This window comes from Schistocerca americana, chromosome 1, assembly GCF_021461395.2.
Source record: "Schistocerca americana isolate TAMUIC-IGC-003095 chromosome 1, iqSchAmer2.1, whole genome shotgun sequence".
Taxonomy (NCBI): Eukaryota; Metazoa; Arthropoda; class Insecta; order Orthoptera; family Acrididae; genus Schistocerca; species Schistocerca americana.
This window is the reverse complement of record NC_060119.1, coordinates 585,350,565-585,371,117: the sequence shown is the minus strand read 5'-3', so window position 1 is coordinate 585,371,117 and position 20,553 is coordinate 585,350,565. Positions and strand designations below refer to the sequence as shown.

At 40.8% G+C, this 20,553-nt stretch overlaps 1 protein-coding gene across 1 annotated transcript in view; it reads right to left on the bottom strand.

Annotated features, from left to right (window-relative positions):
* The window catches only part of LOC124578750 (odorant receptor coreceptor-like), a 118,995-nt gene extending 98,955 nt beyond the window's left edge, over positions 1-20,040 (bottom strand). Inside the window, exons 1-2 of the mRNA XM_047131234.1 lie at positions 19,816-20,040; positions 6,950-7,099 (exon numbers count right to left, since the gene is read on the bottom strand). Coding sequence (XP_046987190.1) covers positions 6,950-7,099; positions 19,816-20,040 — 375 coding nt within the window. The remainder of the gene's footprint in view (positions 1-6,949; positions 7,100-19,815) is intronic.
* Between the last annotated feature and the right edge of the window lie 513 nt (positions 20,041-20,553).

Here is a 20,553-nt window from a genome sequence, read left to right as displayed (position 1 = left end):
ATGACTTATCGGGTCAGCTTTTACGGGGGCCGGACATATAGAAATCCTTTCTGGCTACTGTCTGGATAGGACGTGTCAATTTTCCTTGTCGTATCGATGCTTTGTCTTACGATACTGATACGGGCCCATTGAATCAACTTCATTCTGTATAGATTGTTTCTAGCTTTGCACTTGTGTCGCATTTACGTGAAGGTCAATTAAGTAAACTTTCGTGTGATAGAAAATTAGATTTCTCTCTCCGACACATTTTGTAATCGCATCTGGCGTGAGAAATGCTAGGTCTTTGTTAGCGCTTTCAGTGTGTTTAGAATATGGGCGGATCGATTTCCACTTTTATATTGTCATTCTAAGTTTTAGGTGAATTATGCCGACAGTCTTCCACTCCATACAGTAGAAATATCTCTGGAGTAAGCATTAAGATGAGCAGAATTTATTTTGTGTTGGAAATATACAATAGCACAGTGGTTACGTGATCTAGGGATGACGTGGTTTTGTCTGTAATGCGTCCTATGTATTTAGAAAGTCATTATATCGCTAGAATTGACAGGTTCCCTTTGTAGACGCTGAAAAGCTACTTTTTTGAGTAATTAATAGACTATGTCCCAATCTTTTAATTAAGGCTAAAATACATTTACTGTGTAAAAAAAACTGTAAAGTAAAGAGAAAAGGTCACGATTTAATGTAAGGAATGTATTTTTCTGACGTTCCGATAAAGAATGTTCCAGAGAAATGTTTATGTAACGAAACTGTAAGGCAAGTTGAAGGGAGTCGCCGTAATTTCTTTAAGGAGTATATAAAAGCAGGAGCGGTGAGCAGAGGAAGCGCATGTTTTTTGAACCGCTAGTACGCGGCGACGAGAGGGGGTATTGACTTTGAATGAATGTTGGCACACTGCCCATACAATGCAGTTTCAGTCGCTATGGAGCGTTGGAGCGTAGAGAATCGTGTGTTCATTGTCGAGCAGTACTTTAGACACAGTGATTCCGTAGTCACAGTGCAACGTATTTTCCGTCAAAGTTTTATAGTTGGACGTCGAGGTGCAGTGCCTGATCGAAATACTGTACTCCGATGGGTTGCAGCGTTTAGAAGCACTGGATCTGTGATGAAAAAGAAACCGCCTGGTCTTGTCCGTTCAGTTCGTACTCCGGAAAATGTAGACAGAGTGATAACGGCAGTTTTTGCTAGTCCAAAACGATCGGCTAGACGACAGGCTGTAGCGCTGGATATGTTACGTCGTTCGCTTCACCGCATCTTACATGATGATCTTAAGCTTCACCCGTCAAAGATAATGATCGTCCAGCAGCTTAGTGAAGGGGATTTTGTGCAGATCAGAGAGTTTTGTAGCGTAATGGACTAAATTTTTACGGTAGATGCAGATGCTACAGTCTTCATCAGTGATGAAGCACATTTTCGCGTAGACGGTTACATCAATGTTCAAAATTGTCCGTATTGGGAACCGGAGAACCCACATGAATTACGCTAAAGTCCTCTCCACAGTTTAAAAGTAACAGTGTGGTGCTGTATTTCAAAGATGGGGATTGTTGGACGCCGGCCGTTGTGACCGAACGGTTCTAGGCGCTTCAGTCCGGACCCGCGTGACTGCTACGGTCGCAGGCTCGAATCCTGCCTCGGGCATCGATGTGTGTGATGTCCTTAGGTTAGTCAGCTTTAAGTAGTTCTAAGTCTAGGAGACTGATGATCTCAGATGTTAAGTCCCATGGTGCTTAGAACCATTTGAACAATTTTTTTGATTGTTGGACCCTATATTTTTGAAGAGGAAAGAACTGCAGTTACTGTGACATCAGCGCGCTACGTTGAAATGTTAAACAACTTTCTTCGTCCAGAACTTGAAAGGCGTCAAGTGAACATGAGAGAAACATGGGTTCAGTAGGACGGTGCCACAGCCCGCACGGCGAGAGCATTCATGGAAGTGGTTTGACAAATGTTCCCACGACATGTTATTTCGAGATATGGTGATATTTACTGACCCCCTCGCTCACCCGATCTGTCGATATGCGTTTTATTTTTGTGGGGATATTTAAAATCAAAAGCCTACATGAACAAGCCTTGCACAGTCGATGACCTGAAGAATTCCATTCGTCAGGAAATTGTAGCCATGCCGAGTCAAATGTTGGAGAGAGCCATGCGTAACTTTCGGGGGAGGATCCAAATTTGTATCCAGCAAGAAGGACGTCATGTCCAAGACATTTTAGGTATATTTCAAAACTGCATTCAAAATGTATCACTTTCTATTATTTTCATCAAACCATGTCCCAATCATTCAGTAGTGAAAACCTGCGTTTCCTCTGCTCCACCCTGTATAAAAGTAGGCGCTGTGAGCTCTCTCTCTCTCTCTCATTTGTTTTCGATGGCTGTTTCACAAAATGTAATAGTCCCTCTCGTATCTATAACTTTTAATTAAATAGTTACGCTAATTTAATTGCAATTGCCGTGTTTAAATTAACAATCTACTTCCCTTTTTCATTAATTCCCCATATCAAAATAATATGCTGCATTTTAGAACTTTTTCATACTGCAGCGAAGGAGAGTTTCCGGCGAATTGTTTGGTGGCCACAGCCGAACGCTACTAGTGTTCAGTCGGTTATTATTTTACTAAACTTTTATTTCAGCGTCCCTGAGACCTTTTTACTGGTATTTTCTATCAGTAACAGGGCAATGTAATTACGCAAACTGCGTAATTTTGAGATTGGTCACTGGTCTCTGAACAATGCCGTTGGTCAACGCTCTCGTCGGTCTGATGGGAATCTGATGCTGGTTGGCGGAATATATAATTTCATTATCCACAAGTAAAAATTTTCTGTGCTTCATTTTACCATTTCAGGAGCTTTGCCACCAGGAAAAGTTATAAATATAATATTACATTATTTTTTTAAATACCAGTAATATTAAAGCGCTGTTACTTCGACATAGGCATTTTGTAGAAACACTTTGTATCTGATACGTGGGATAACGTGGGCTGTTAGCTTTGAAGAGCAAAATCAATGGGTGTTGCTTAATGGTACCGTGACGCCCACTTCTATATACACTGTCCGTCACGTCATGTCACTTCGATTCGGTTAGCCCAGTGCAAAACTACGAAGACGAGGTTATGGCTTACCGTCCGTGATACGAAAAGTAAAAGTTTAGTATCTAAATCTAGAAACTAACACCGACAAAGTTTGTTAACAGCCAAGGCAAACTTCATAACGTATTCTGTAGATCACTTTTGTTTGGTAAGGTGCCGAGAAGTAAAATATAGTTTCAAAATATCGACGTTCCTTTGAGAGGGAAGATACAGACACATAAACACAAGAAATTATAGTTGTAAAGGAATAGAGAGAACCGGTTTACCGTACCAGTTATGTTTTTCCCCCTTATGTACTAATAATGACATATCCAAGGCATTGTAGCTGACCTTTTCACTTAAAACGTAACGTAATGGAAATTGTTTCTTTCGACTTATGTTCTCATTTGTATACATTGTGGGCGTCAGCTATCTTCTGTTATTACAAAACCTAAATAATTTTTCCCTTCTGTAAGAATACCGAATGGAAAAAATATCCGTCATAGAACAATTGCATTTGCTACATAAACAAAGCATAATAAGAAAATGGAGGTAACAAAGAAGCAGAAGCAAGTAATCCATTACTATAATACGGATGACGAGGAGAAAATACGTTAATTTACGATGCTAGCAGACGATACTATCAAAACTTCCTTCCCAAGAAACCCTGACGTTCCGTGACGTAACGTGATCTGCAGTCCGTCAACGACACGATTTGTTATTAGTAGATGCATGAAGTCTACAGTGAATATTATAATTTCAGTTTTCTGTTCGTTAACTCAACTTGTAAAAATGGAATCGTTATAGGACACTTTGTCGTCAGTCTGTCTGTCTGTCCGACTTTTAAAAACCCTTTTTCTCAGGAAGGATTAGATGTATCAAGTTGAAATTTATGTCACGTAATAAGCTCTACAGTCTCTTGACAGCAGAGAAAACTGAAGCTTTTATGTCAGTGCCATCAAAGGATGCGGCCGTTTTATATCTTGTACTGTGAAGTTCGCAAACTCAGTCATCAAAATATACAGGCTTCATGCTGTTTACATATAATCATGAAATTTGGGAAGAAGCAGGGTTTCACAGCAAAAGGAAAGGAAAACTCGCGAAATCATTAATTTGTAAGCATATCACAAGAAAATAATTGTCCTTAGTTATCAGGCTGTCTGTCCGTCAAGATACATTTTTCTCCATAATGGGTAAACGTCTAGTTTTAAATTTATATTATATACTAAGATGTGTGGTTCCTTGGCGGTATAATAGAAGTTTGCATTTAAGTCAACGCAGTAAAAAGGTACGGCCATTAACGTCAATAATATTCTGAGGCAAACACAATCATCAAAATCTACAGGTTACCTGAAGTTGGTCTATAATCATGAAATTTGAGAAAAAGCAAGAATTCAGAGAACAATCATAGGAAAAGAAATCCCGAAATAATGAATTTTGCATTTTATCAGACGAAAACAGTATTTATGTCGTTTGTTATCTGACTGTCTGTCCGCCTTTCCCTTTTTCTCAGCGATGGACATGTTTAAATGTGTATCATATAATAAAGTGTACAAAGTCCATTTGAAATTTGGCAAGAAGGAATGTTTTATGGTAAAGGGAAGGAAAAATCAGAAAATCGTTACTTTGTAATTATATAATACGAAAGAATATCTCATTTTTAGTCAGACTCTCTGTTCGTCTGTTAAAACCCATTTTTCTTAGGAACGGATTTACGTATCAAGCTGAAATTTCCGTGTACGGCCCCTTGTTGCTGTAATAAAAGTTAGCTCCTGATTCCTTGAAATCAAAAGATACAGCCTTTCATTTTATGTATTTTAATGCTTGGAAACTCGCTCATCAGAACCTGTAGAGTACTTTCCGTTGGCAAGAAGAAATGTATAAGTGAGGGAAAAATGTGAAATTATTAATTTGTTGTTATATCACATGAAAAGAAACTTTTTTCCATTTGTTTTCGGACCCTCTGTCTTATCCCCAGTCTCTTAAGACCCCTTTCTGTCAAGATTTAATAGACGTATCCAGTTGAAATCTATGTGATGTACTGATGTATACTTCTCTTTGGTGGTGTAAAGGATGGAAGCTGCTAAGTCAGTGCCATCAGAAGTACACAATGTGATCAAAAGTATACGGACATACCCCAGAAACATACGTTTTTCATATTAGGTGCATTGTGCTACCGCCCACTGGCAGATACTCCATACCAGCGACCTCAGTAGTCAACAGATATCGTGAGAGAGTAGAATGGGGCGCTCCGCGGAACTCATAGACTTCTAAAGTGGTCAAGTGATCGGGTGCAACATGTGTCATACGTCTGTATGAGAGATTTCCACACTCCTAAACATCCCTAGGTCCACTGTTTCCGATGTGAAAGTGAAGTGGAAACGTGCAGGGACACATACAGCAGAAAAGCGTACAGATCGATCTCATCTGTTGACTGACAGAGACCGTCGATAGTTGAAGAGGCTCGTAATGTGTAAATGTGTAAATAGGCAGACATCTATCAAGACCATCACACTGGAATTTGAAACTGCATCAGGATCCACTGCAAGTACGATGACAGTTACTCGGGAGGTGAGAAAACTTGGCTATTATGATCGAGCGGCTGCTCATAAGCCACTCATAACGCCGGTAAATGCCAAACGACGCCTCGCTCAGTTAAGGAGCTACTGAACTGTGGGAAAACGTTATGTGGAGTGACGAATCACGATACACAATGTGGCGATCCGCTGTCAGGGCGTGGGTACGGTGACTGTCCGGTGGACGTCATTTGCCAGCGTGTGTAGTGCCAACAGTAAAATTCGGAGGTGGTGGTGTTATGGTATGGGCGTGTTTTTCATGGAGGGGGGTTACACCCCTTGTTATCTTTCGTGGCACTATAAAAGCACAGCCCTACGTTGATCTTTTAAGCACCTTTTTGCTTCCCACTGTTGAAGAGCATTTCGGGGATGGCGACTGCGTCTTTCAACACGATCGAGTACGATCATAATGCACAGCCCATGGCGGAGTGGTATTTCGACAATAACATTCCTGTAATGGACTGGCTTGTACAGAGCTATGACCTGAATCCTGTAGAACACTTTTGGGATTTTTTTGGATCGCCGACTTCGTGCCCGGCCTCACCTACCGACATCGATACTTCTCCCCCGTGCAGCACTTCGTGAAGAATGGGCTGCCATTCCCCAAGAAACCTTCCAGCACATGATGGAACGTATACCTGCAAGAGTGGGAGCTGCCATCAAGGGTAAGGGTGGGCAACACCATACTGAATTGCAGCATTACCGATAGAGGGCACCTCGAAAGTAATTTTCAGCCGGGTGTCCGGATAATTTTGATCACATAGTGTAGTTAAAACCTATAGGATACTTTCTGTTGATGTAGAACCATTAAATTTATCAAGGAACAAGGTTTCACAGTACAAATCAAAGAAAAAGTAATAAATTTGTTAATTTGTAATTATATCGGACCAAAAATATATTTCTTTTGTTTTTTCGTTATACGATTTCAAACTCGAAATTAAAAAGTTCTTGAAAGTCTTGGAATAATTGGAACCGATACCTAGCCAGTACCAACGTCGATAGTTGATGACAGGCAAAACTCGTCGAGTCTCTAGATTTTCAGAATGGATGCACTCTCTATATACATAACTAAGTTTGTACGGAACCCTGAGTCAGCGAGGTATTTTTTTGTGAAAGTCCTTTAATAATCGTTGACTGCGTATGCTTACATGTAGGTCACACATGGTATAAAGGTGCACGGCATAAAGCCAGGGTCTTTGTCTGTCGTGAGTTGACAGGCTTAAATTAATTAAATGAGGACGGGCTTTCAATATAATTAATTTTAGAATTTAGGCTGACGATTTTAGATGACATTCGTGTTTTGCCTCACCTGTAGACAGAGGAAAAGCCTGGTTGCGAACTGTTGGTAGCCGTGTCGAACACGAGCGCTCGCCTCTGCGTTGCAGTGCGTTCTCTGGGCGACGGCCATCAGTCTCACCATCTGCTGCAAAGTGCCGCGCTGATGGACGAAGCATATTGCCTGCAACGAACAAAAGTTTGGTCAATGCATCACACTCGATCATTTCTGCTCGAACGTTTCTGGACTGTCACGTCGGACAGAATGTTTCCAATTTAGAACTACGTGCGCACTTGAGTTCACTGACATGTTTCAACGGGTTGCTGCCTGTTTAGTACACAAATAAAACAAAGTGCTGCTGAGAACAAAAATATTTGTTTCCCTAACCTACAGAATCACAACATAAACTTTTAGGTAATTAGGTAAATGTAACGATCCGAATGTCTCATGAGACAACTTCATAAAAAATGGTCCTTAGGAAGGCACAGTGAAAACTATTTCGCACATTACAAAAATGCACATATTATTCGACGGAGTCTCCTCTGAATGCACTTTGTCAAAAGATTTTTAATTTAATGCTTATGATAATATGTTGTACTGCCAATTTCTAGCATTTGCCAAAAGCAGCTGAGTGTCCAAATGGAGAATATGAATGGAGCGTCCATCCCTGATAATTGCAACTAAACGTTTTGTCTGCCATCTAATAGTATTTAACGTTTTGAATCAAAACTGAGATTAGTTTCATTTTTCTACCCGCATACATGTTTGGCAGTCGCAGTCACATAATACATTGCCTTCCTTTCTACCCGGAACATTATCTTAAGAAACTGTTAAAAGAAGTATCAATTAGAGCCTACCATAAAATTATGGGAAAGAGCGATTTCGATGAGTTTGTTGATACTGGAGGGACCAAACAGCGAGATCTTCGGTCCCATCGGATTGGGAACGGAACTCGGCCTTGCCCTTTCAAAGGAACCATTTTGGCATTTGTCTGAAGTGATTTGGGGAAATCACGGAAAACCTAAATCAGGATGGCTGGACGCGGGTTTGAACCATCGTCCTCCCGAATGTGAGTCCAATGTGCTAACCACTACGCCACCTCGCTCGGTGTCATATCCATGCTGTTCATAGTTTCAGTTTTATGTCAGCCTGAAAGATAAGGCCTGACAAATAGCAAAAACAGGACGTAAATTTAATTACAATAATAATAATAGTAATCTGAGTACTTAGCGACTTTTATTTTTCGCAATCAGCCAACAAAAATTCTTATTTTGCTATGAGTTACTCGTTCAATTTCAAGAATTCGACACTATGTTAAAAATTAAGGATTGATAGCATGCAGATATAAGGAGGAGAGTTTTTACATCCTACACGAATCACACTCAAAGTTTTACATTTCATTCAACTTGTTTAAATTTGCGAACTATGTACCAAGATGAAACTGGCAGCAGAATATTATGTTCGAGCAGAACTGTCTTTTCGTCCCAGGTTTATTTATTTTACCTTTTATAAAATGTATGGAAAGCTTACGAAAATATATTTCGTGATGACCTTACAATACCGCTGACATGCGGGAAACTTCCTTCTTATTGTAATTAGGTGAACACATTATGCGAATGAAATCTTAAGAATCATTATATTTTCATTTATTCAAAACTGGGGCCAGAGAATTATACGGACCATGCCAAAAAGTTTAGCTGTTGTGACATAGTGACATGTAACAGGCTCGAGGTCTAGGTTAAGTTGAACGGTAATAATTTGATTTGACGTGCAGAAACGAACGATTTTCAGTGACAAATAAAGCGGTAAGGGATTGATCTATGGAGTAGGCTAATGTTTACATTCAAACCTTATTTAAATACACTTTGCGATATTTAACGCACTTTTCATCATAAAAACTAAACATGCAAGGAAAATTCAGAAAACATATATGAGATAATCGAGAAGTCTCCTTATTGCAATATTTGTTTATGGTTCATTAAAATTTTTATAACTTTTTTGCTTTCAAATTGACGCATATTGATACTATATTTTCTGCATGTTTAAAGTAAAGTGTACTACACTGGCGATTGAAGTTCTTTGCGCTGTATGTTTGTAATGTAGGTAAAATACTACGTAAATTATTTATTATGTTAAATAATTTTTTGATGACCCTTCGTATTTAAAATATTTGTGCGTATAAATTGTTCCTGTCAATCTAAAGAAATAACAATAATATAAGAAATAGGTGTTGCGTAAAAGCCACTGTGCTTTAGGTTAAAACGAAAGTGGCTCTGGGGAGTGGAAAAGGTGGCAAGGGCGAATTGGCGAGCTACCTAGAGCAAGTGCGGAAAGTATGCCACACATGCTGTAGGCAACGGTGATTGAGGCAACTCTTTTGTGGAACAGGAAAAGATTTGCCTGAAAATTCACACAAAATGCCTCTGACGGAGACTGCTAACGGCTTACGGCATAGCTGCGAGTTGTTGGGTTACTGTAAGTAGAAATGAACGATGCCAAGAAGAGAAATTGAGCCCATACAGCAAGAGACTTGCAGGCTGTACTGTGGCTATTGTATTGTATTGTATTGTATGTTAATCGGGGACCTAGAAACGACGGAGAGGCTCCGTCCCCGCCGCAGCCGCAGTGGTCCACAACCTCACGACGACTACCGCAGTCCACTTCACCCCACCACCGCCACACAACGATCCCAGGGTTGTTGTGCGATTCGGCCCCCGGTGGACACCCCAGGGAACGTCTCACACCAGACGAGTGTAACCCCTATATTTGCGTGGTAGAATAATGGTGTGTACGCGTACGTGGAGAACTTGTTTGCGTAGCAATCGTCGACATAGTGTTGCTGAGGCGGAATAAGGGGAACCAGCCCGCATTCATCGAGGCAGATGGAAAAGCGCCTAAAAACCATCCACAGACTGGCTGGCTCACCGGACCTCGACACAAGTCCACCGGGAGGATTCGTGCCGGGGACCAGGCGCTCCTTCCCGCTCCCGAAAGCCGTGCATTAGACCGCACAGCTAACCGGGCGAGCTCGTACTGTGGGTAGTGTAGCTGCTATAATCGTTTGCCACACCCAAGCCTGCAGCACTCAGATAAGATTTTTTTATAGTAAATTTACTTTTTCACAGCGTGAACCATTAATTTAAACTGTGTTTTAATAATCGTTCTTGAGCTTTAAAGAAATTGGTTCTCCTGTTATTTCATCTTAATCACACACCTATATAGGGTTCCGTCCTGGTGTTTGATGAATCCGAGTATCCTATTTTACAGACTTATGAAGTGCCAAGTTAATATAAAGAGGCACCATTTAAATCTTTTCTGTGTTTTCTGAACCTCTGCAAAGTGTTATAGTAAAAGTTTGCTTACATAAAATTCAATCAGAGTGTAGCTAAGTTTCTAGAATGTGGTAAATGAATATACATAGTTCAAAGAATAATAGCTTTTTAAACTAAATTCCAGTAAGAATGAGTTTTTCTTGGAGTGAAATGTTCAGTATAAAAAGTGCGTGCTTTAGTATCTAAGTATTTTAGAATTTAAGTTTGTTTATTATTAAAATAAATGCTTTTCTTAAGGTTCCCCCTGGAGACCTTCCTGAATTTATCTACTGGGATATTTCTCTTCTAAAAACGTAATGTATAAGAGTGTGGTAGTCAAAAAGAAATTCCAGTGTCTGGACCAAAATTATTTACACGGAGTAATATTTATTTAAAGAACCAAATTAAACAGTAGGAAGAAAGAAGGCAGAAACTCATACTTCTGCTTTCCCATTACTTCACTGTTTCATTGCCTGGATATTCTGGCGACTGGATTGGCTACCGACCATTAGTACATGATGGAAACCACTAAATGAACTTGGAACTGAGTTGTCCTGGATAAAATCCCAGGAAAAGAAATGAACAGCCTTATTTACTTATCCATTAGTCAGGACACAAGGTCAAATCCTGCAAAAAGGCTAAGTCTATTGATTAGCTTTTCCTATTAACAAGACTACACTTACATAGTGTACTTTATTCAGAAACTAGACTAAATTTTAGTAAGAGGGCTCTACGTGGCTTTTCCCATAAGACGACCACTTGTTCTGTTGCCGTATGGTATACGTGACAACATACAGAAAGGTTTTTGTGTTATTTAGGTACAAGCACACTAAATTACAACAGTAGAGGTACGGTTATACGTGGCGCCTGGTGACAGGACCTTTTACAGAAGTTAAGAGTCCATAAGTAGCTAAGCACAGTTATACATTGTACAGATAGATGGTATTCTTTTGGAAGAAGTATAAAGGTCTGAGGGGCATGAATTTGTTAAAGTAGTTAGGAGAAAGGTACAGCAGAATAAATTATTATATACATGGTTTAAGCAATTATTAACAATGGGTAAAGATAAGTATATGCAGTATAAAGAAGTACAGCAGGAGGATAAGAGCGATGGCGCTTCAGAAAACAGAGATCAGGAGCAGGACAGAGAGGAATCGATGTTACTGATAGGAAAGCAGATAGAAAATACTGATTTCGGGAAAGAGACTTCTATGCTGTTAAGCCCATCTCAGATTAAGAAAGAAGTGGGGGAAGACAAGGGGGTAGACAATAATCAACAAAATGAACAACACCGATCGATTTGTATGCATCACTACACAGTATGCATACGCAGCTGACAGCACAAAACAAGAACACTTCAAATTTGAGCGAACAAATGCATACTAAAAATGAAAAATTTGGAAGTCAGAATAAAGTTAGCCAGGAACAGGCTAAGGTTACTAAAGGTCTATCTGAATAAACGAAAAACTTAAGAAACCGAGTGAACAAATGGAAAGCAATAACCAAAAGTTAGAAAAAGTAAATAAAAAAATAGGTTTTCCGACAGAAGAACTGATTGAGATGCAGAAAGATGTGAAAGATTTAGGTGAAACTGTTAGTTGTATAGAGGCAGAAATTGTGGGCATTCATGACAGGCTTGAAACCGAAGTAGAGAAAATACAGGAACAGGTCAAGCATATGGTAGAGTTAAAGGTTGAGGAAAGATTTTCCCATGTTAAGAAAGCAATAACAAAGGCGAACAAAGAACAGATTTCTCAACCAAGACTAACTGTTCTAGAGCCTGACAAAAACCTAGAAAGGAAAGTAGATCATTGCGAAGAGAAGTGTTGCAATAACATTTCCAGTATACAAGAAAACCTTAGTGACCCAGAAAGGAAGATTTCATGTAATGGCCCTTATGTGGTAGACGGAATACTAATTTACAAGGTACTATAGGGTGGAAAAAAATTTGATGCTTAGCGAAAACAGTGGATTACCCCTTGTAGACTTTATTAATAACTGCGAAAGGCTATTTCCTGAAAATATCACAGATCAGTAAAAACTAAATATTGTAATTAGTGGTTTAGCAGGAGATGCTAAACGATGGGGAATTAACTTAAGCACTGAAGCAATGACCTCCAGTGAATTTAGACAGAAGTTCTCAGACGAGTATTGGTCTCAGCAAATACGATATAGCCTCTGGCGTGAGTTTATAATGGTTAGAATGTTCGGAGGTAGAGGCCGAATGAACATGAAATAATTTTGTGACTCATGGTATAGGAGACTGGCTCACTCAAGGAATCGAAGGAGTGATTCCGAAATCATATGGAAGCTCTGGAAGAAATTACCAGAAGATTACAAGAGATATGTAGGCAGTAACCACCGTACTTTTTCTGCAGTTTTAGCAAAAGTGATGAAGATCACTGGAGAGAAAAAATTTCCGTCAATATAATAACCGCCAGAATGAAAGGAACAATCGGAATAACAGCATTCATGAGCAAAATGATAATCTGTAAGATGTTAATACTGCTCAAAGAAGAAGATTTTCCTCTGACCGTCGCGGAAGAGGACATAGGACGCGAAATAACTCCCATAGAGAGGAATGAAACTAAACGTGAACGTTGAGGGTCGGACGGACGCGAGAACAAGATACAGAAGGCCCAAACGTAAGAAATATTCTCGACATAGACACAGAAGCTTCGATACACTGCAGTACGGTGCAGATGAGAGGCTGGGCACTAGGCCTGCCGTGGCAGATGGTACTGCAGGTGAATCACAGTCGGCTAACAAAGGACGTATTTCGTGCAGCAACAAGCCACTGCAGCGGACCCCACCACCATCGTCATAAATAAGACTAAATACAAGAGTTAACTTGTCAGCAGCAATACTGTGCAAAACAAACTGCTGTTTAGAACAGTAGTATTGCTGACAAGCTGACTCTTGCATATGGTGTTATTTATATATATAATTTTTGTGTTTAACATTTGACGATGCCACTATGGCTTCAGTACACTAGGACATATTTTTATAGAACTGATCTGAAGAAAATTTGTTAACACAGACGTAAAGTTAAGGAAATTTATTCAGTATACAGCGATGTGTAAAATATAAGGACGACAGTAATTTTCGCATGATGTTTCCCTACAAGAAATGTACCTCCATGAAATATGGAGCATACATAGAAAGATGTGCTATAGTGCACTGAGGTGACAAATGTCATGGGATAGCGATATGCCCATATACGGATGGCGGTAGTGTCGCATATCCAAAGTACAAAAGGAGAGTACGTTCGGAAAGCAGTCATGTGTACCCAGATGATTAATGTGAAAAGGTTTCCGACGTGATTATGGCCACACGATGGGAATTAGCGCACTTTGAACAAGTATGGGACATTCTATTTTGGAAATCGCTAGGGAATTCACTATTCCGAGATACACAGCATCAAGGCTGTGCCGAGAATACCAAATTTCAGCCATTACCTCGCACCACGGACAACGCAGCTGCCGACGGCGATTTCGGCGTTTGCGAAGAGTTCTCAGTGCTAAAAGACAAGCAACACTGCGTGAAACAAGCGCAGATATCAATGTGGAACGTACGACGAACGTATCTGTTAGGTCAGTGCGGTGAAATTTGGCCTTAATGGGCTATGGCAGCAGGAAACTGACGCGAGTGCCTTTGCTATGAGTGCGACATAGTTTGCAGCTCCTCTCCTAGGCTCATCATCATTACTGGTGGAATCCTAGACGACTCGAAGAGCGGGCCTGGTCAGGTGAGTCCCGGTTCCAGTTGGTCGAGCTGATGAGACCCCTCGAAGCCATGAATCTAAGTTGTCCCGGCGGAAGTTCGAGTCCTCCCTCGGGCATGGGTGTGTATGTTTGTCCTTAGGATAATTTAGGTTAAGTAGTGTGTAAGCTTAGGTACTGATGACCTTAGCAGTTAAGTCCCACAAGATTTCACACACATTTGAACATTTTATAAGTTGTCAACAAGACACTGTGCAAGCTAATGTGGCTCCATAATGGTGTGGGCTGTGTTTACATGGAATGAACTGGGTCATGGTTATGTTCGGCTCCTTGCAGACTGTTTGCAGCCATTCATGGGCTTCATGTTCCGAAACAACGATGGAATTTTTATGGATGACAATGCGCCACAATTCTTCAGAGTAGATGCCGAAGCATTCTGGACAATTCTAGCGAATGAGCCACCCAATCATGAATCCCATCGAGCATTCTAAATGTCAGTTTATGCATAAAATCCGGCACCGGCAACGCTTTTGAGTTTGTGGGCGGCTATACAAGTAGCATGGCTCCATTTTTCTGCAGGGAACCTCGAGCGACTTGCTAAGTCCATTCTACGTTGGGTTGTTGCCATACATCGGGCTAAAGGATGTCTGACAAGATATTAGGAGGTATCGTATGACTTTTGTCCTCTCAATATGTATTGCAGAAGGTAACTGAATGAAATATACAATAAGACGAACGGAAATGACACTTTTATTCAAAGACAATAATTACATTGAAGCCACCACGAAACCGGATGGTATGACTCTGACTCATGACTCATGACTCTGTGCAGGCCAGTCCATTACAGGGATGTTATTGTCGTGTTACCACTCCTCCACAGACCGTGCATTATGAACAGGTGCACGATCGTGTTGAAAGATGCAATCGCCATCCCAGAATTGCTCTTCAGCAATGGGAAGCGAGGAGGCGTTAAAACACCAATGTAGGCCTGTGTTGTGGTAGTGCCACAGAAAACAAGTCGTGCAAACCACCTACCCGAAAAAAACAACCACACCATAACACCATCGCTTCCGAATTTAACTGTTGGCACTACACACACTGGCAAATGACGTTCACCAGGTATTCGCCATACCCACATCCTGCCATCGGATAGCCACATTGTGTACCGTGATTCGTCACTCCACACAACGTGTTTCCACTGTTGAATCGTCCAATGTTTACTCTCCTTGCACCGAGCCAGGCGTCGTTTGGCATTTACCGGCGTGATGTGTAGCTTATGAGCAGCCGTTCCACCATGAAATCCAAGTTTTCTCACTTTCCTAGTAACTGTCGTAGTACTTGCAGTGGAGCCGGCCGCTGTGGCCGAGCGGTTGTAGGCGCTTCAGTTTGGAACCGCGCGACCGCTACGGTCGCAGGTTCGAATCCTGCCTCGGGCATGGCTGTGTGTGCTGTTTTTAGGTTAGTTAGGTTTAAGTTGTTCTAAGTTCGAGGGGACTGATTAACTCAAATGTTAAGTCCCATAGTACTCAGAGCCATCTTTAAGCACTTGCAGTGGATCTTGATGCCGTTTGGAATTCCTGTGTGATGGTCTTGATAGATGTCTGCCTATTACACATTACGACCCTCTTCAACTGTCGGCGGTCTCTGTCAGTCAACAGACGAGGTGGGCCTGTACGCGTTTGTGCTGTACGTGTCCGTTCACGTTTCCACTTCACTATCCCATCGGCAACATTGGACCTATGGATGTTTAGGAGTGTGGAAATCGCGCTTACAGACGTATGACACAAGTGACACCAAATGATCTGACCATGTTACAGGGTCATCTCGCGTACAGACGTATGTCGCAAGTGACACCCAATCACCTGATCACTTTCGAAGTCCGTGAGATCTGCGGAGCGCCCCACTCTGCTCTCTCACGATGTCTAATGCCTACTGGGGTCGCTGACATTGAGTACCTGGCAGTAGGTGGCAGCACAATGCACCTAATACAAAAAAATGTATGTTTTTGTGAGTGTCCGGATACTTTTGATCACATAGTGTATCTACACGTTACAGAAAACAGCATCATTTTAAGATGCGTTGCGTCATTTGTCTAGCATTAATAGTACCGAAGGGTAGTCATACAAAGCCATGTGTTAGATGTTAGGAGTGTTATGACGGCTCTTGGTGTTTGTAAGGCGTACAAATTCAATTTGTTTAGGGATTCATCTTGTATCGCAATCGACATGTATTTTAAAGAGTTAAACAGGAAATTTAGATGCAGCAATATCTACTTCGTGCTTGCAAAGTGTGAGACTATTCGCAGTATATGATAAGAATTTTTTCCGAGATGTCACCTTTGATTTTGTCTTTGAAAATGTCACATTTCTTTACCACCTCCGGTCACCTGTTTACAAGATGTACATTGTCTTGTGTTTTCTAAGTCATATTTTGGTAATAAAAATGCCTTATGTTTTCTTTCCTTCCCTAGCATGACGACTATGTTGTGCACCTATTTTTGGTAGTGTAGTTTTTTATTTTCATGGGCCATACTTTCCGAAGATGCAATACTCACTTTATGTATTTACATGCATGGACATCGTCCTTAATGTACTGCTATGTTTTCGAATATTGTGAGTAATAATATCTGACAAATTCGTTCCATAACGGCTTTAGGGAGTCTTTTGACTGCAAACTGGAATTATTTACATAGTCTGAAGCAGGCCTCTGTCATTTATAATAATAGCGATAATAGGCATTGGATAGCTTCGTTTCTATTTTTTTTCTAGAGAATAACATGAAGTATTATCTTTGCCCTCTGAAATGAAGCTTGGGAACACATTAAGCGGCGAAATTTATAATTTGATCGTGTTTTGTAAGTCTATCAAAGTATTAGGTCTAACTTCTAAAATATCAACCGTTGTTAGTCCTTGAAATTTACCACACTTCAGAATTATGCGCACTAATGTGTTGAATATGTGTGTATGTGGAAGTTAAGTTGTGCTTTCTTATACAATGCAGATTTTTTTTCAACATTGTAACATGAAACAGCGTTGTTCATGTATTAATCTCAACAAACTATGTAAAAATTTCTACCTTTTCAAGCCGCTGAACTATTTTGGAGATAATCAGAATTTTAGATATGGAGGAATAATTGATTTAGAGCGCTGTAGCGTTTTTTAACCGTGCAGCAATATATTCGTGACAGTGTGAAATTGTGGTCTAAAGACCTTATTTATCCTGTTCACTATGTGAACATGTCGTTTCCCACGCTGCAGACGTAGTTTGCAGTTTTTTCAAGTTTTTCAAGAGTTTAGATGTAGAAAGTAATTAGTTTACAATTCTGTTGCGGTTTTACTTGCAGTATTGTGACATCTTATTAATTGATTTGTGTCTTACAACGTTTATTCTTGTATTAATCCCAACTAATGTACTGTTTCTCCTCGGTGGACTTGGGTTTAGAAAAAATTGTAAACTACATATTAGGATAAATTTTATAAATAATCGACAAGTACGCCAAATAAGAAGAGATAGAACTACAATGGACATTTTATTGCGTGGACTATTGCGCTTCTATGCATGAATTATCTTTCCTTTGTCATTCGCTTATCTTATCTGCTTGGATTCGGACCTAAGAGGACGTTCTTGTGTAAAGCTCATCTTGCTGTACCAGCTGATAATGTAATTTGTACTTAAAACCCGACAAATATAATGGTTCTTTTGTCAAAAGAATTTATGTATGTGGTCAGTCTACTGTGAATCTGATGTCTTTATTGTCTTAAGTAGATATGGGCCTTAACAAAGAATTTTCATTGTTGTGACTTCTGAAATTTTCCCGGCGTATTTCTTCTTCTAATAATTTCCGGGTATGCAGCCGGATCCCGTCGACATTCTGCCACGATATTTCGGCCCAGAGACGTCCGGCCATCATCACGTGAGTACACAACTACTGAAGAGCCCAGGTGCAGTCGCGACTGCACCTGGGCTCTTCAGTAGTTGTGTACTCACGTGATGATGGCCGGACGTCTCTGGGCCGAAATATCGTGGCAGAATGTCGACGGGATCCGGCTGCATACCCGGAAATTATTAGAAGAAGAATTTTCATTGTTAGGCGCCATCTTAGAAAAATCTTTAACATTTTTCTTTTAGCTCAACTACCAGACGTGTCGTCGATAAGGACAATTAACTTTATTTCAGATCCCACGAGACCGGAGGCAACTACTAATAATTTAACAATTTTATTTACAGATTTTCTTTATATTACAAGATAACATCCCAGGCAGAAAAGGTCTGGTCACAGGATTCCAGTCCCATTAAAGGATTTCATTTGTAGATGCTACCCTTGTTATCTTATATTGGGGAATCGAGACTAAACCACACTAAGTTACTTATTACAGTAGTGTTCATCGAACAGACTTGGCAAATATTCTCTGGTGCAATAAGCACATCCGTAGTGTTGGGAAATAAGAAAAGGACAATTAATTATCGACGACTACGTAACTACCCTGAGAACTGAGCTAGTTACTGAGTGCTTATACACGTCGGGCTAAATTAAACAACATATTACACTCTTAATAATATTCCTACATTATTTATTTCTATTTTATGCTGAGCCATTGCATTAATGTGTGTTTCTTTTTTATATAAGTCACGGCTCATATTTTATTTTATTACATTACACTAATAGTCACAAAGTAATACATTTTTTTAAATTTTGTTACATTACACTAAACAGTGGGTACTTGACGTAAAAATTGTACTTCTTCCGGTCCCGACATAGTTTGCAGGTATTTTAGAGTATTGCAACATCCTAACTGTGAAAATGTGAAAAAAAATTAATTTAAAACTCTGTTTCCCTTTTTACAGCAGAGCCATCTGCTGGTCATATGACAACTACCTAATCATGGGCCAACCAACGATCTGAGGACGGCTTTAATTGCAGAGCCACCGGTTGGTGTGGTACAGCAGTCGAACCAAAGTCGAGTTTTCAGTGTAGCCATCTGCTGGCGGCGCTAAGTTCATTTTCTTTAGAGTGCAACAATCTGCTGGTAACAGGAGCAAGTGTGATGTGAAAGCTGATTCGCTTTTATTTATATTTTCAGCGCTTGTGGGATAGTATTTAAAGTTAAAATCTCATTTTCAAAAAATAAAAATTCTTACTTCATTTTTTATTTTGTATAAGTAGATATTGATTTTTTATTTTTTGTAGAGAAACATGGTGTCTACTCATTATTCCATGGCGCGTGAGCCGGTCCTTAAACGAATTTTGGAAGTCAGTGAAGCAAACATAGTTGACAACTGTCAGTTCACATACCTTACTGTGTATGGACAGAAAGAACATGTGTGTGGGCCACAGCACGGGAGTGCTTCATGAAAATTTGCACAAGTGCTGATGGTTGATGAGACCCTCCCCTCCTTGACTTCGGCATGTGGCAGGGTGTCGTGATTCCTGGAATGAATTTGGAGATTAGGCATTGCTGATGCTGGCATCAGGTGCTCGGCGTGGGGCCGGCGATTATTCAAGCAAAAGTTGTTGAGGTGTAGGGGAGGTGAGGTAGGGAGGACCTCCCCTTCCATCCCATCCCCTCCATTCTCTCCTTGGCAAGTGGCGGGATATCATGACTTCTGAAATGACTTTGCAGTTAAGAAAGTGTTTATGCTACTGTCAGCGAAACATAACATGTGCTGTTGTCTCAGCTGTAACATGACGGCGCAGATAAAAAAGTTCTGACTGTAGTGAGTCAGTGTTTTAGCTCGTATGCTCACTATCACACTACTATTATTGACGAAAGCTAGACGTCGAGAGCAAAAGAACAATCAGTGGACATCCCATGTGTGCAATATGTAACTACTAATAGCTTCTAATAATTCTGAGTTGGAAACAGACGCTGGGGTTCACCTTAATAAGGATGGCCACAGTTGACACGATCACGAGGCCGCAAGTTGTAATTTCCTCCAGGTCCACGTCGTCGGCCATGATCAGCTTGGAGGCAGTGCATATGGGGATGACGGTGAGCATGAGCAGTGAGAGCAGGCACAGAGCCCTGTGGCGGACGCCGACGTCACCCCCGGCGCCGGGCGCCGCCCACAGCGCCAGCAGCCGCAGCGGCATCCCGCTGGGGCCCACCACCTGCCGAACCGCCTCCGCCGACGGCTCCCCCTGGAAGGCCGCCTCCATCCCCTGACTGAAGGCCGCGACAGGTGTCACCAATTGAGGAGCCGCGGGTACGTCCTCGGAGCACAGCAGGAGCAGAAAACTGTTGGGATCAGTAAGTGTTTGGGTGGGCAGAACTGAAATGTATCCAAAAGATCGTTACATCCATCCACGATTATCATATACTATCTTGTCCTAGATGTCATCAATCCAAAAATTTTACCACTCCTTACACGTTGAAGGATACCATTCTCCAGTGCAGCTATTACAATAAATTAAAGAAGCTGGGCATTTGGTTTCTGTGCGTATCCATGTAGAAACTGATATCAATGTGCATTATGTAGTTGTAGGAACTAAAAGTACGAAGGGCAGTTAAAATAAGTGGGAGATTTGCACGTTCAGTTGCTTAGATAAGGGGGAAGGGGTGTCAAATCTCAAAGATGAGCGCAAAATTTCTAGCCCTGGACAGGA